The sequence below is a fragment of the Erpetoichthys calabaricus genome, chromosome 3 (assembly GCF_900747795.2).
Source record: "Erpetoichthys calabaricus chromosome 3, fErpCal1.3, whole genome shotgun sequence".
In the NCBI taxonomy this organism is placed as follows: Eukaryota; Metazoa; Chordata; class Cladistia; order Polypteriformes; family Polypteridae; genus Erpetoichthys; species Erpetoichthys calabaricus.
Window position 1 is genome coordinate 218,721,179 of NC_041396.2, and position 17,198 is coordinate 218,738,376.

Genomic DNA, 17,198 nt, shown 5'->3' on the forward strand with positions numbered 1-17,198 from the left:
ATAAGGTCCCACAGTTGACAGTTCATATCAGAGCACAAACCAAGCATGAAGTCAAAGGAATTGTCTGTAGACCTCCGAGACAGAATTGTCTCGAGGCACATATCTGGGGAAGGTTACAGAAAAATTTCTGCTGCTTTGAAGGTCCCAATGAGCGCAGTGGCCTCCATCATCCGTAAGTGGAAGAACTTCAGAACCACCAGGACTCTTCCTAGAGCTGGCCGGCCATCTAAACTGAGCGATCAGGGGAGAAGGGCCTCAGTCAAGGAGGTGACCCAGAACCCGGTGGTCACTCTGTCAGAGCTCCAGATGTCCTCTGTGGAGAGAGGAGAACCTTCCAGAAGGGCAACCATCTCTGTAGCAATCCACCAATCAGGCCTGTATGGTAGAGTGGCCAGAAGGAAGCTACTCCTTAGTAAAAGGCACATGGCAGCCTGCCAGGAGTTTGCCAAAAGGCACCTGAAGGACTGTCAGATCATGAGAAAGAAAATTCTCTGGTCTGATGAGACACAGATTGAACTCTTTGGTGTGAATGCCAGGCGTCACGTTTGGAGGAAACCAGGCACCGCTCATCACCAGGCCAATACCATCCCTACAGTGAAGCATGGTGGTGGCAGCATCATACAGTGTGGATGTTTTTCAGCGGCAGGGACTGGGAAACTAGTCAGGATAAAGGGAAAGATGACTACAGCAATGTACAGAGACATCCTGGATGAAAACCTGCTCCAGAGTGCTCTTGACCTCAGACTGGAGCGACGGTTCATCTTTCAGCAGGACAACGACCCTAAGCATACAGCCAAGATATCAAAGGAGTGGCTTCAGGACAACTCTGTGAATGTCCTTGAGTGGCCCAGCCACAGCCCAGACTTGAATCCGATTGAACATCTCTGGAGAGATCTTAAAATGGCTGTGCACCGACGCTTCCCATCCAACCTGATGGAACTTGAGAGGTGCTGCAAAGAGGAATGGGCGAAACTGGCCAAGGATAGGTGTGCCAAGCTTGTGGCATCATATTGAAAAAGACTCAAGGCTGTAATTGCTGCCAAAAGTGCATTGACAAAGTATTGAGCAAAGGCTGTGAATACTTATGTACATGTGATTTCTCAGTTTTTTTATTTTTAATAAATTTGAACACCTCAAGTAAACTTTTTTCACATTTTCATTATGGGGTGTTGTGTGTAGAATTCTGAGGAAAAAAATGAATTTAATCCCTTTTGGAATAAGGCTGTAACATAACAAAATGTGGAAAAAGTGATGCGCTGTGAATACTTTCCGGAGGCACTGTATGTACTGTAATTCATGCAAGTGCGTTTTCATTGCCAGAAGCCTTAGATGGTGTAGCTTGTTTCGGCGGCATCGTGGGGCTTTAACCCTTAAACTGCCACATACTTGGGGGTTAATGCATCTCTGGACACCAAACACTTTTTTGCTGCACTTTAAGTAAACGTCACAATTAACAAAGAAAAAGTGAAATTTTATGCAAAGAGCATCACAATTACTGCAACACTGATCATTTTACACACTGCTAATGAACTGTAAAAACTATTTAAAAAACTACTGGAACAATATGTTCAAGGTAAACTCGGTAAATCACTGAGCCACCTGCGCTTGAACTGGCTGTATGCAAGCACACAAAGATAAGTGCTGAAACTGGTAGACTAGTCGAGTGCAGCGGCTGACTCCCAGAGACAGCGAGGCTGCAGTACTGCAGGGTGTCACGCTTGGGTCACAGAAACACAGGAGATTGTAGAGACAGGAACTTTATTCAAACACTTCAAACAAACGTGTCTCTTTCAGAAGTAAAATTAGCTCATTATGCAGTTATTTCTCGATTAAAGAATAGACAAACGTCATAGGGGAGCACAACGGGAGCGGGACCCCCAACAGGAGCAGAGGATGTCTGGGGGAGGAGAGAGAAACAAAGCAATCAGGACAGGCAAAATCAAATCAAAAAGGACAGGCGCTGTTCAGGCTTTTAAGTAAACGGAAAACACAAGAACACTCAGCTAGAGATGCATCACAGTCAATCAGCAGCAAGGAGAACTGAATAACGCTGTAGCAGTCCGGTGCCGCTATCGAGAAGACGGCGATTTATTTATTTTTATGGTGGAGATTCCAGGGACGCACCCAGCCTTGACCCGACCCGACTGTCCAATGTGAAGCAGTGAGTTTCTTTTCAAGTTTCACCTGGCACTGTTTCTGGTGTCACAGCATTGCTGGTCAGGAGCACTTCCAGGTCGTGTGGAAAACAGTATTGTCTTTCTCTGACAGCACCCTCTGGCAGTACCAAAAGACCCTAACAGGGCTGCACGTCCGCACTCCAATTCCCATGCAACCTTGTGAGTGTCCTAATTGGGATTAGCCTCGAGAAACACTACCACCTTCCTTTTGTGGGCATGAACTGTTCCTGGAATCCACCTTCAGCCTGTCCATTCTTTATAGACAGATTCCAGCCGGGATGAGGATTACAATGCGATCAGGCTGGGTTGTGTCTCCAATCCTGTGGTCTTTCCATTATGGCTTCCAGTCCGGGTAATAACTCTGTCCCTGTTCTGGTTGAGATGCTTGTCTGTCCTCTATGGCATTTATAATATATGTGTTAATTGTACACTTTATTTGGCTTTGGCTACTTGATATAGACATTTCATCAGCAGAACTAGGACCTGTTCAAAGAAATTGCATGGAAAGGGAAAGAAATGAAGTGAAAAGCAAGTTTGTTACATTTTTGAAAAGTAATTCAATTTAATAATAAGTATACATTTCTGATAAGCTTCCAAGGTCACCATAATAATTTCATGGAAGAATGATAACTCTTTGTTCCTAGGGAGCAAGATAAGTGAGTTTAGGACTCTTTTTCAACTTGCTGTTAATGCCTGAGTGAAATGCTACAGAATAACAGCAAGTGACAGATTTAGATGCTCGAGTCTTTCTGACTCCCAGAGGAAAGAAAAGTATCCCAGGGCAAGGTCTGTTTAAGAACATGGCTCATACAGTAGCAGGGAGAAACGTCATGTAATGTAACAAATGTGCCTACTAACCATACTTTAATGGAAATGTCACTGTGGTTCAATTTCCCCATCCTCTATCCTTTCCTTTTTCACATTTTGCTTTTGATTTGTTTTATTTTACATATTTTTATTACTCTTGGTTCATGTATTAAGCAGAGTTCTCTCTCTCTTAAAATATTTCTGAGATCCCTTGAGGTAGCTGTTGCCGTCTCTTCCCAGAATGCAATGCCAGCCGATCTTAACGCCCTTACAGCTGGTCCTCCTTTCAGCAAGAGGTTGAGGGATAGAGTGGCACAGAGATGAGTCACACTTGGTGATTCCTTTCTGCCACTTGATACCATAAGGAGTTCCATTCAAAAGTGGAAACATAGCTCACTGGACAGGAGCTATAAATAAACAGGAAAGTCAGACACATATGTGGACATAATCAAATTAACTGGTTGAAATGACAAAAAGGAATGATAACACGAAGGAGAAATGTTTGAACAGTCAAGTTGAAGGTCAGTATTCAAAACTGAATAATGCTAAAAAAACACACTAGGCTGAGAAATAATCCAGAAATACCAAACAAAACTAAAGGTCATGAATACCAGGAGCACAATGCAGAACCGACAGACTTAGACATAAAGCAGTCTGCACTCAGTACCAGAGCTCTAAATAAGTGCCGGGAGGCTATATAGACACCCAAGGCCCAGGCATCACATCACTGCTCCTTACCATAAGTTCTACAGCTCGACTCAAATCAAGAGGCAGGACAGATGGAACAGTATGGATGTGGCCAGAGGCTGAAAGCTCCTGGAGGAAATGGTCAAAATGGTAATATGCAAGGTGTTAGTACTAGCGCTTCTTTATATGTGTATTTTTGTCTGTTTTTGAGCATGGTGATTCTATTTCTGATTTGTGTGTGATTTAAAGGTTAATTTTCATTAACATCTTAGTTTTCTTTTCCTTCATCATCATACCGATTTCGTAACAGAAGCTACAATACAAATATGGCGGTGAGCACACTATACGTTATCACCTGGAGGATGCAAAAACCTTTTGATTTTCATAGCAATGGTTGTCTTTCTTTCCAAGCAGGTTCTAGCATTTGGATTTTGTGTCCTAGCCAAAACAATATTTTACACTTTTGATTCTGGTTACTTGTTCCTGCTTTGGCTTCTCTAGTGTTCTGACCCTAGCTTGTCATTTGACTTCATTTTTTCATTTCTCATTTATCTTCTGGTTGTTTTGGTGCTTATGATCATCCTTAACACTCTGCGTGCCATCACTCGAGGGAGGTGTGAGTGAGTGTGGACAAAGGCATGTAGTTAATGGTATCGCAGGTTATCAATTAGCAGCTTACTCTCGGTGAGAGAAGAGACAGACTCTAATACTGCCTCTTGTCTGGTCTGCATAAACAGACTGTATGATGGGCTGGAGTGGTAATTAGTGCTCCAGAATCCGCAGTCTGCTGTTTCTCAGCCGTGTTTACAGAGGTTTTCCTTAGCTTTCTCTGCTATTCCTCCCTAATCTAATAGACATGCAGGTTAGGTTGGTGGTGACTCTAAACTGGCCCTGTATGAGTGAGTTTCTCGATTAAAACATATATAAGGTCATTATTGTCACATGTACAGAGTGCAGTGAAATTCTTACTTGCCCCATGGTTAGTGAGTAAGAGCAAGCAAGAGCAAGGTACCGTTAGTGTCACTGTACAGTACAATTACTGTCATCTATACCTGAAAAATGTCTGAACACATTTGTCAACTTTTGGTTAAAGCTGGTAACACCCCAACATGTGTTAAGACAATTATTACAGAAAAATATTCTTACAGAAATGAGGTATAATCAAGGTATAAACATGTTTGTCCCAATTTAAATGAACTATTGTACAAATATCCAGAATTGCCTGAAACCACAAAACATCAACAAAACATTTAAGAACCCAGTGAGCAAATTCTTTCTCAGTTAAAAGCCTGGCACACTGATCTATTGGCAAACCCCTTGCTTTACTCTTTGTTATGAACTAAGTCACGCAAGTCCCAAAAAGCACTTCCAATAATGTCCACTAGAGGTAAGATGGCAAACACAAACTCTTTATAAAAATAAAAAGGTTTATTTTTCACAAAATGCTCTGTCACACAGTGAAGCTCCGCAGAGCACAAAAGACATAAAGGATTTGCCTGAAACACACATAAACCCAAACGAACAAGTCGCTCAGTCATTTTCTGAATCACATAATCCTGAACAGGGTCACAAGGGGTGCCTGAGCCTATCCCAGCTGGCATAGGGCACAAGTCAAGGAACAAATCCTTTACAGGGTGCCAGTCCATTGCTGGGCAAACATACACACACTCCCCAACCACACATTAGAGCTAATTTAGTATTGTCAATCAGTCTAACCTGCATGTCTTTGAACTGTGGGAGGAAACTGGAGCACACACGGGCACGGGGAGAACATGCAAACTCCACACAGAGAGGACCCCGGATACAAACCCAGGGCACCTTACTGTCAGGCAGCAGCGCTACCATTGTGCCACCATGCCGCCCAAGCAATCAAGTCCCAAAATGAAATACCAAGAATAGCTGAAATAGTTGAAGAGCGAAAGGTCAAAAAAATCTAATGGATCATGAAAAGCACAAGGCCCAGAAAGACCACTGTAACACCCACCACTCCTAAGCTCATTCAAAATGAACCACCAAGAACTGTGGAGGACACTTCCTAGTGGGAACTGGCGGGTGACTCTTCCTCTTGAGAGACCACCCACAAAACACATGGGACATATAGTAACACAGGCAGCTTAAAGACAAGATGAAAAAACAAAAAAGCAACAGTGCACAAAAGCAACATTTACATACATAATGGCACAAATGGCACAAAAATTTACCAAAAAATACATGAAACAAGACACGTTTGTAACCCTGGCTGAAATAGACACTTTTTAAGCAATTAGAAAGTATCCTAAATTCAAAATATTGCCAAGGATCTAAATATGTACCTGAAAAAGGTTGTTGTTGAAGGACTACAACAGGTAGAACTGGACAATAATGGAAACTTAGGAGTTCTAGTAGAATTTAGGTGGGTTTTTTTTTCAGTGAATGTCACCCAGCCTAGAATTGGTTCCCACCTTGCGCCCAGCACAGTCTCTCAGTGAAGTGGAAAATGGTTGGATAAATGTCTAAATGTTAGATGGTTTAAGGGACATTGGCTGTTTTAAGTGGATACTCTGTATCTGTAGTTTGATTTATGTGCAATAATGACTCTCACTGCACCTTAGCACAAGTGTCTGCAGGTATGATTAAATTTATACCTCATCAAACAAAAAGAAAAATGGCCCACAAAATGGTAGATGACATTAGTGAGAAAGTAATCACTACAGTCACCACAACCCTCCCTAGAAAAGGCAGTTTTGGAAGATGAGATGAGAGTTTCTGCATTGTAATTGTTTTAATTGAATTTCTCTCCAAAATATAATTATCGCTTAGGTGGATGAGGTATTATATGGGATATTATAAAATCTCAAATTCTAAGTTTGGTATTTGAAATTCATTTTCATTATGGTTTTAACCTTTTACCTCTTTCTAGACAATTTTTGCCTGCATTTAATTTCTCCATTCACTGGTTCTTAACTGTGTTTTTGCCTTCTTATTTTTGCACCACTATCAGAATTCATTACACCCCAGGACTTGTGACTCGCTATGAGAAAATCAAACCAGTTTAATTTTATCACAGCCAGTCACCAAGAGTTGTAGGGTTAGTTAAGACTGGGGAGGTGTCACACTACACAACTGACAGTAAACGGACTGTTTAAAACTCACTTCGATTTTCTTACATAAAAGAAGGCTATGAATTAAAACTGAAGAAAAGTCCTGAACTGTGATGCCAGCTTAAGCCATCTGTGCTTCAAGACATCAGCCAAATATACTGTATTATAAAGGCCAAAATGTATGCCAAGCTTGGACACTATGCAAACTAATACAATCCTAATTAATTTTTTACCTTCTAGTTGGAGCCACCAGCTCTGTTAGTGGAGCTTACATTTTAGAGCTCTTTCATGCATGCTTTCCATCAAGACAAAATGTTTAAAGAGAGTTGCCTGAGGGATGATATTTATAGATTTCATATAATTTGGAATCAGTTCACTAATTCGTTTTGTTATGGTATTCTCTGAAGATATTAGAGTCTTTCACATGATTAAAGTGAATAGTTGACGCTGCTTTAACATGTTAAATCTGTATAAAATATTGGCAGGAGTAAAGGAAGGCTTTTGCTGCTTTCATAAAATGCATCTGATGTATGGGACGGCTCTGTTTTTGACTCATGACACAAATATAGATGGCATCTACACACCTGAATGGGTGCATTTCAAGAAACTCCTTTAGACCTCGTCTGTTTTGCACCAGTGCCTTGTGAAAATTGCAGCGCATGTAAGGTTATGTAGCTGAGACAGTGATGTAGTGACTGATGACCTGTAACACTCATCTGAAATCTTTATTACAAGGAATAAAAAAATTTAAGGGATTACAGCATGTGTAAAATGTACCTTTATAATTTTACCTCTTCTGTATCATCAGTACAGTCAAGGGAAAGAAAAAAGGCAAAGCCTTCATTCTTATAAATGAACTGTGTAGGAGCTATTTGTGCAATAATATGTAAATGCCTGTGTTAAAGTGTAAGTATTAGTTGATTAATCGTGCCTTTATTTATAATGAGTAGGTGCTCCATTAGTCTGCCCTGCTTCTAGCTTTTTATTTTGTACAGGGGGTTGGATCAGATGATTGCTGTTGAGCAGGACAACAGTTTTTTAATTGTTTTTTGTGGGATATAATTACAGAGGTTTCAAATAAAGGAAATGACATTTTTGGAAATTTGTTAGACCAGTTTTAATAAGTTTATTATGTTCTTTAATTTACCTAAGTTTTGTAATAAAGTTACATGTAATCATAAATCTTATGGAAGAAGGTACAAGCAATTTAATGCATCAGAATCTTCGGTCCTACTCAAAATGGCACTTAACAGGGAGCTGCTGCCATAGACTGGACTAAATAAAGTACTGATTAAACCCAATTTACTGTATTAAACAGTTTATAACATTTATGTGTTAACATTTATCAAGGTTCTAATATTAAGATAGAATTAGTTTAATTAATTTTATTTTACTATCGATTAATGATTGAATGATTAGTTTATAACTGTATAGTAACACTCAGGTACAAAAAATGGTTTAAAAAGTCTGACATCTCAAGTGAAATGCACTCAGCCCTCCATGACAGTTGAGGAAGCAGTTCCAAATATTACAAATAAGTCCTGAGATTCTGACTTAAACTGAATGGCATCTTGCTAGATATGCCTGCCTTTCCCGCATAATCAGCTGCTCAATGATTGACTGCAGCATTTGTGTAGACAATATCTATCTATTATAAAAAGAAATCCTGTCTTGGAAAGCAAAAAGCAAGTCTACGATACGTGATCTTCTCGTAAGACATTTTAAAGACCCGCGAGACCAAAGACACGCCCTACTTACAATCTGTCAAATAGGACAATAGGCAGCAAAACATTCAGTCTTGTGAAGGATTTGAGCACACACAGATCCAGGGCTCTCAGCACATATAAAGCGTATAAGGACAGTACGTTATAAATTAAATGTTGACATCTAAGCGAAGAAGAAAGCAGCGCGGAGAAAAGAGACTCAAATGCGTTGGACAGAAAAAAGAGCAAAAAAGAATAATCGAGGTGCAAAATCAGAAAATAAGGAAAGTAATTATCAGCCCGGAGCAAGTGGAACTGAAAAAAAGCACGTCCAATCCGGCTCTTAAATAAATGACAGTGAGTAAAAGACAAAGTAGAACTTCATAAAGACGTTTACAAACGTTGGCGCTAAACACATGCAGAGCAGGTTAGAGACTATGAAACCAGGGAAATTAGAAAGGCTCAAAAAAAAAAATATGTTGGCGCTATACACATGTGGAGAAAGTTAAAGGATATGAAAGTAGGAAAATTAGAAAATATAAAAAAGTAAAGATCGCAGTAGCGCAAACAAACAAACTGCCTCATTTAACTATGCACCAGTCTAACTTTGGCTTTACACAATAATTACTACACTATTGCACCTTAACACTTAAATTTACTTTATTCACATAATTTTACTTACTTTTTATGTTCTACTATACTGTTATCTTTCAATCTATGACTTTTTGTTAATCTAATTGATATTCTTCTAACTTTGCACAGTTTTTGATAAGTGGATCAGGATGCATTTCACTGCGTGTTGTCCTGTATAACTACGCATGTGACAAATAAAGAATCTTGAGAATTTCAAAAACGGAGTTTACTGCACATGCATTTATTGGTTACTTTGTTAATGTATATATATTTATCTGTCTGCTTATTTAAAAAGCTACATTTACCCCAGGAGTCAAAAACGTTCTGTCTAGCCCTTGTACAAAAACCTAGGCAAAAGCTGGGGTATCACCTTGGTAACCCCATGTACCTGTGGAACTGTGAGAGGAAAACAGCACGACTTTACAGACAGGAGTCCAATGCAGAACTCTACTTACTTTTTTACTTTGTAAAAACAAATTATTAAATGCTGATGATGTAGATCGTTTTGTCAGTGCTGAAATTCCAAACAGAGAAACCTATCCTGACCTCATTAAAAAGATTCAGCATATTGGGACTCGCAAGATTACAAAAATTGTTTTTACAGAAGTTCTGAAATAAAAGTGAAACTAATGAAATAGCAACAATTCAAAGAAAAAACAATCTTAAAAGTGTGTATCCGGAAAACCAAATACGGGGGTTGGCGAGCGAAGCGAGCAGGGGGCCCCCTAGTTATTTCAAAAAGAAAATCTGAGGTAGGTACAAGCAGGTTGTCTGTGTGTCAATGCTGTTCTGCTTTACACCAATGCATAATCAGCTGGGCCTCACCTCAATTCTCTTTACTATTTATTCACCTTTTATTCCACATTTACTTGTTACCTATTTTGAAGTATTCCACTCTTAAGTCAAACTTTAGGCCTCTTTATACTACTGCTTATCCACCATCAACATAAACTATTCTGTCTTGGTACTCTGGAAGCCACACCAATTATGGCTTTTCACTTACTGTGGACAGTTGGTGGTCCTACTTGTATAATTTAAATCAACCTGAATTCTTTACATCACCAATTAATGGTGTCTTCAGCAATTCAGTTGAAATTTGGACTGCATCCGCCCAGTTGTTTCAGTCCCACTGTTACCCCTGGTACTGTTTTCTGTTACCGATGCTCTTTTTCATTTTGCTGGTGTGGATAATTGTGGTTCTGTGGACTGGGTTATCCCATAATATTTAACCCTTAACTCAAAGGATATGTTGGGATTAGTTGGTATGATTTGTGTGGTTATGCTTTTATGGTAGTTTCTTCTTACAGTATATTTCTTGTTGATATTCTGTTACCAGTTTAATACAAAATTAACCACAAAAATATACCGTCTTTGCTTTTCAGGAGAAGGAGCTGCTTGGCCGCATTGCTGAGCTACAGAATGAAGTGAGACACAGAGAGCACCACATTGCAGAGCTGGATAAAGAGATTCACTCACTTCATGAGAATATCAGTACACTGACCAAGGAGCTCGAGCTCAAGGGCAAAGAGGTTTTGAAAATACGGAGTGAAGCCAACCAACAAATCAGGTACCTGGGCATACTTTTGTCCTGTGTCCCGTGTCATGTGTGTTTTTTAACTGTACTTGGGGTGTTCACTTCACTATTAACACTAGAATTACCAGAGCCTATGAAAGAACTCGTAAATCTGGCCCACCTTAAATCCCTTTGCACCTCTTCGTCAGCGTCTTTTGTCTTCTAAATGTGTCGATAAGCCCAAGCAGCCTGCAAAGTGAGCCATGAAGACTCTTCTTTTCTCAGTGGCCCCCATGCATGCCTTGTACAGTATATGTGCGTTGATCGCCGCCAGATCAAGCATGCTGTAGCACAAGCAACCGGCCACCTGCATGCTCTTGCTTGCACTGAATAAGCTCACACCTTCTGGTGCACGATTTCAATGCAGCACCGGGTAAAAAAGAAAGAGACAAATATATGTGACATTTTGAAGAAATCATTTTATGACCTGAATAGTACCAATCAGAAAACATCATCGCACTAATGCAATACTATATGAAAACGCCTTTTCCTCTTCATGTCCTGGAGTACAAAAGAAACGGCACCGTGCACCAACATGTGAAGACTGCATGGGCAAGATCGAAAAAAAAAAATGTGGTCACTGATTACAAGCGCAAGAAGGCTTGTGAATGAATATGAATAATGTTGCATCCGTGCCACAATGTTTTCCGAAATGTACTGTACAGGTCATAAAATGAGTTATTCTAAATATCATATATACCTATGTCTCTGTTTTTTGTCAGTGCGGCTTTGACATCATAAGGTGCATACTAATTCAGCGTGAGCAGGAACACTCAATGAAACTGGAAAAAAAAAAATCAAGTGACGGTGAGATACGAAGAAGGCAGATTCACCAGTGTTTGTGTGTCAGCTTTTATCCCGCCAGATCAGAGAATTTCCAGTTCCATTGTCTCAAAACACCACTCACGTCTACAGTTATTTCCAGTTTCAAATAAAAAGTAACTGCGTCAGATCCCTGGGGGGGCAATAGTATATGTATTGTGATCGTGACTTAGAAAGTAAAAGTGAAAAAAAAACGCTAACTTTTACAAGTACTATAAATTTACACTGGATGTTACAGACACAAATCAAATGTATGTTTTTATTGTATAATATTAACAATAAGAGCAGCTCACTACTCAAAACAGTAAATTTGCGGGGGAGATGGTTTCGAACTCACGACCTCCGAATTATAAGTCGGCAGATCTAACCGCTGCACCACGGAAGCTGTCGTATTGTACTTGCACCTTTTGTGAAAGTGTTTATTTGATATTTGGCCATCAGCCTTCACACATTATAGAGTGCATGTCTACATTTTGTCATTTATTACTAAAACATGAAAACCGTTTCTGTTTTAACAATGTGTTTACATAGATTCTTGTAGACACAAAACACATCAGATTATTTCCCCTTACAATTCTGGGTAGCTCACTCCCAGATAATCAGTCAAGGCAGGAACTGGGAGAACTTCTTGCCCGTTCTGAGGTGGTAGGGGGAATGGTATAGCAGGCTGCTTGCTGCTTGGGCTTATCGACACATTTAGAAGACAAAAGAGGCTGACGGAGAGATGCGAAGGGATTTAAGGTGGGCCGGATTTACGAGTTTTTTCATTGGCTCTGGTAATTCTAGTGTTAAACTATTAATCATTCTTTACATGGATGAATAACAATTACTTCCAGGGCATTTATTCTAATATGATTAGGACAACAGTCAAATGGTCAATATGACATGGAGATGTAAAGAGTCATAACTAGATTACCGTGAAACAACCTATAGAGTAACAAGCACTGTATATAAGAATGAATACGCTTTACTGTAATTTGAAGTAGTGCTTGAAAAGAGTCTGATGATTTTAAGTATTTTATTGGCTAGCACAAAGCCTGCATTAATGCTATAGATTTAGATATCTTAGTTGTAATTTATGTAACACTTTTTGAAGCTTTACTGAAGCCATCTTCCTCTTCCTTCATAGGGTCCATGAACAGGAGCTGACAAAAAGACACGAGAGAGAGTTGACTGAAATGACTGCAGCCCATATCCGAGATAATCAGAATATGGTGTCTGACTTCAACAAGGCTCAAGAGCTCCTAAAAGACAAGATAGCAGCTTTGCAAATATTGTACGTAGCATTCTTTTATTACGCTGGTGAATTGCATTGTTTCTTATAATAATTTCCTTATGTGAATTTAGCTACAAAAGGACAGTGAAATAGAAGGATCTCTGCAGTTAAATGAATTGGTTCAGAGGTGCTGCTAGGAGAAATCAAACTTGAAGAAACACAGTGAGAGATATTTACTTTATTTAAACTAAACTGAATGATAAGACATCACAACAATTACTTTACAAATGTGGATCCACTTTTGCTGGTAAAACAATTTGAAACTGCAGTACTGTAATTTACTTGGATCATTCTTAAGTCACTAAAACAAGAAGATCAGTAACTGTTTTTAAGACACAGATGGGATCCTGGGGTCAGATCTATAAAACGTACAAAACTACAGTATGTACACACATTTCAGGCTTCTCTCTTCACATACACAGATTTCCATGAAAATCTCAGGATTACTAAAAGAGAAATTGACAGGGGAACATGCTATTTACAACAATTTGACCTTGAAATGATGACACCCTTGATCAACTAAACCAGCTAAATGACAACTCACGCATAATAATTCATATCATCGAGCCATTATTATAATGTGTATTGACGTGACACACATATTACACCTCAAAAGAGGTAATTATGGTGTACAGATTTTATTTTAGTTCCCTTTTAAGAGGGCAAATGCTACTTATTTGCACTGAAGAACCTTTTTGGTTTTTCGTCAGTTTATATCAGCTTCACTTCTCAGGGAACTTTCCACCAGGTCAAGAATATCTCAGCTGAGCTTCACTCCATCTGGAAGCCATTGACTGACCAATGAGGCACTACGTGTAACATAAATTAAACGTAACTAGTGTTTGCTAACACATAAAGGCAATTTCCAGCAGTATGTAGTTCCCTTGACACAATCAGAACTCTTTACTGCACTCATATTACTGTACAATAAAGGTACCTAGCAAAAATGAAACTACTTTTGTTAACCCTAAGAAGTTAAATTTAATTGACGCACAAGTCATCAGTGATGCCAAGATGAGACTGACAAATGTTGTGGCTTGTTGGACTGAGTCAACCCATGATTCATTTATTCTGAGGCAAAGCAGCTTTGCCGGACATTATGGTGCTGTACGTGGTGGCTGACTTGTTGGTAAAATAGCTGGCAGAACCCTTAGTGTTTCATATGGCTTGTATTATTCATTGTAACATCAATCACATCATTACATGTGTCAGGTGACAGTGGCTAACCGCTCAGACAAGGGTGCCTTACACCTTTCCCTGACCCCCACAATGCAGAGGAGAGGCACATGATCTTGAGTAGTTCTCAGTTACATCATGTCTGTGCTCTGTGTTCCAAATTTATAAATAAAAGAAGCAATATCAATGCTCACTTGACAGAAATAAACACAGTTTCAGTGTATATTAGGAGTAAGGGCACTGAATTTAAATGAGATATCAATAAGTAGAAATGTCAGGTTCTCTCACTGGTGATACTCACTCTCACTAGAGTCACTTCCAGAAATAAAAATGACAAAATCAAACAATTTTGTTTAAAATCAATACGCATCTAGCATTTCAGGATTACAAAAATTGTTAGAAAATTTTACTTTAAACTCTTGATTCATGGCAGAGACAACAACAACAGCAAAAACAATATTTATTTATATAGCACCTTCCAATACAAAATATAGTTCAAGGTCCTTCACAAAAACTAGAAAGTGGAAACTAGGACAAACAAATAATCAATTATACTAGGGGGTCAGAGGGAAGAGCAAAAAAAACTCAATGGGGAGAAAAACCTCTGGGGTTCTACTAGCAAAAGCCCACCCAGGCTCCACTGGGCATTCTGTCGTATTTTTAAGATATAACATGGAAAAAATAGAATGTCCGTTAGTGAATACTGACACACATACTGTACATACAAACGCAGATATCATACAGGAAATTATCTATATTACTAAACCACAGTTTAATTTATGCACGGACAGCGGACGCACCGAAGCGCATGCGCACTGCTCCGCAGCGCCCCAGAGTCAAACCCAGCGGCTTCCCAGAGTCGGTAGGTGGCACCCAAACAACACAACCTGTAAACTAAACTTGCTCTAATCCACTGTGCCAGCAGTCGGTGTCAGCAGAGGCAAAGGAGTCACGGCTCCAAATGGAAAGAGCTCAACGATTTGTAATACAAAACCGAGCCTGTTGTTCCCAGAGTCAGTGCGTGGCGCCCAAACACCACGACCTGTAAACTACACCTGCTCTAATCCACTGTGCCAGCAGTCAGTGTGTGTAAATTGGAGTATGCTTCCTAACAGTAAACGACTTCTACCTAATGACACAGCCACAGAACAAAGACGAGACCGCATGGATAAAAACAATACACAGAGGCTCCTACGACACGTTTCAGACACACCAGAAGCAAAGACGTCACGGCTTCACAATGAAAGAGCTCAACTAACGGAAATACAAAACAAGCCCGTATGGATAAACACAATGAACAAACGCGCCCACAACGCGCTTCTGACACAGGAGTCACGGCTCCAAATGGAAGGAGCTCAACGATTAGTAATACAAACACGAACCCGTATGGCTATGACCTGTAAACGAGCCCATATGGATAAAAACAATGAACGAAGGCGCCCACACAAAGAAACCGCTTTAGTACAAATATGTTTATTTAATTAAATGAAAACTTTACCATGGCTACGACCTGTGAACTAAACCTGAGGTAAAGCGTGCACGCCAGGTTGTACAGCCGCCCGAATGCGACCGCCCACACCACCGCACCGGATCCGCCGCCATGGTCACTTCAGCACGCGAATCCGCAGCCGTCATCAAATGACTTCTCGCTGACGACACAGCCATAGAAAAACAAAAAAGAGACTGCATGGATAAAAACATTAAACGAAGGCGCAGATGAGTCACAGCTCCAAAAAGAAACTGCTTTAGTACAAATATGTTTATTTAATTAAATGAACTTTCTCAGGACGCACACATCTTCCATGATATTTCATCCCTCCAAGTATCGGAGGGAACAGAAAGTGATTGCCATTCTTGGATTTGCGATTCTTTCGAGAATCATGGGCTTGCTGGTACTAAAGGATGTGTAGAATATGTAAATCTGTCAAAAACTCATTGTTCAAAATTTGATTTCAGTATAATGCTTAAGTTTAGAAAGAAATATTCACAAAAGGTATAGTCACCAACTCACCTTACTTCACTTTAATCCACTCGTCATTAACATGTTCAGTTGGACACACCAGGCCACCCTATCTTCAACAACAGTCATTTATACTTGGGGGAAATCCTCAGACATTCCAAAGCCAGCAAAAATATACAAGGGGTGCTGCAAAAGTCCTCAGCCTTTCATGAAAGAAATATTAAAACAAAACCTTATTCCCCAGTGAAAGCTCATTTATTGTTGACTTCATCAAAGCATTCAAGCCTTTTCCACATAGTCACCCTCAAGCTCAATGCACTTGCCATTTGTCAAAGCAAGCAGCAAAGTCACCTTGAGTTACGCTCTCAAGTTTCTCATTCACCACATCAATCAATTCATCATGCTTCTCTAAAACTTTTCCATGCAAAAGTTCATTGATTTTTGGGAACAACCAGAAACCACAAGGTCCTAAACTGGTTGAATAAGGAGGGGGTTCAACCAGCTTGATGCCAGATTTCTCCAAGGTTTTCAATAGTCAGCTTTGCAGTGTGAACCAGCGCATTGTCATGATGGAAAAATGTCTAGTTCAGAATCAGGAATGGGTGACCTCCACTCCTCTCACTCTTCCCCCTCGTACCACTTGCCAACACTTCCTATGGCTAAGAATGTTGTGTAAACTCAGGAAAGAATAAACGTGATGTCCAAATTAATGTCATCTGAAATGAAGGTTAAAGACTTTTGTAACACTCCTTATATAATCCTTCAGGTATATCCTGAGTCTTCCCCTGAATCTTTTTCCTGTGAACTATGCTTGACAAACACTGTTTGAAGTGCCCAGGCATCAGCGTATTGAGATATTAAATTCCACCATCATATCCTGCCTCTGGTACTTCAACTGGCTGAATATGTCTGGTACTAATAATTTCGCTTCCTAATTACAGGGGCTGAATGTCGTGCAGCAGTAACCCTGGAACCACATTGTTCTTGCAGTACATTCCTTAAGATACCATACTGTGATTTGTGATTGGCTTTTTTAAGCTCACCCAGAAATGAAAACTTTATTATTTGACATAATTGAATCCTTTCCAATATATGTCCATCATGTAGGTAAGCCATACAAAATATTTATGTTAACACACTTCACAAGATGTCAGTTCTCCTGTTACACTGTTGGAGATCTGACAGCCCACTCATACAAAAATCTTTGTTAAACAGTTTCTGTTAAATATACATTTATTGTAGATGGTCAAAAATGATGGTGAAGAATGCAGAAATATTATCAGCTGGCTTTATACACACTACAG

The 17,198-nt window shown here is 39.7% G+C and overlaps 1 protein-coding gene across 3 annotated transcripts in view; it reads left to right on the forward strand.

The window, feature by feature from the left end:
* Positions 1-17,198, forward strand: part of fam184ab (family with sequence similarity 184 member Ab) — a 642,430-nt gene that overhangs the window by 534,662 nt on the left and 90,570 nt on the right. For all 3 annotated transcript variants that reach the window (XM_028797795.2, XM_028797797.2, XM_028797796.2), the window contains 2 exons: positions 10,470-10,654; positions 12,612-12,758. In XM_028797795.2, coding sequence (XP_028653628.2) covers positions 10,470-10,654; positions 12,612-12,758 — 332 coding nt within the window. The remainder of the gene's footprint in view (positions 1-10,469; positions 10,655-12,611; positions 12,759-17,198) is intronic.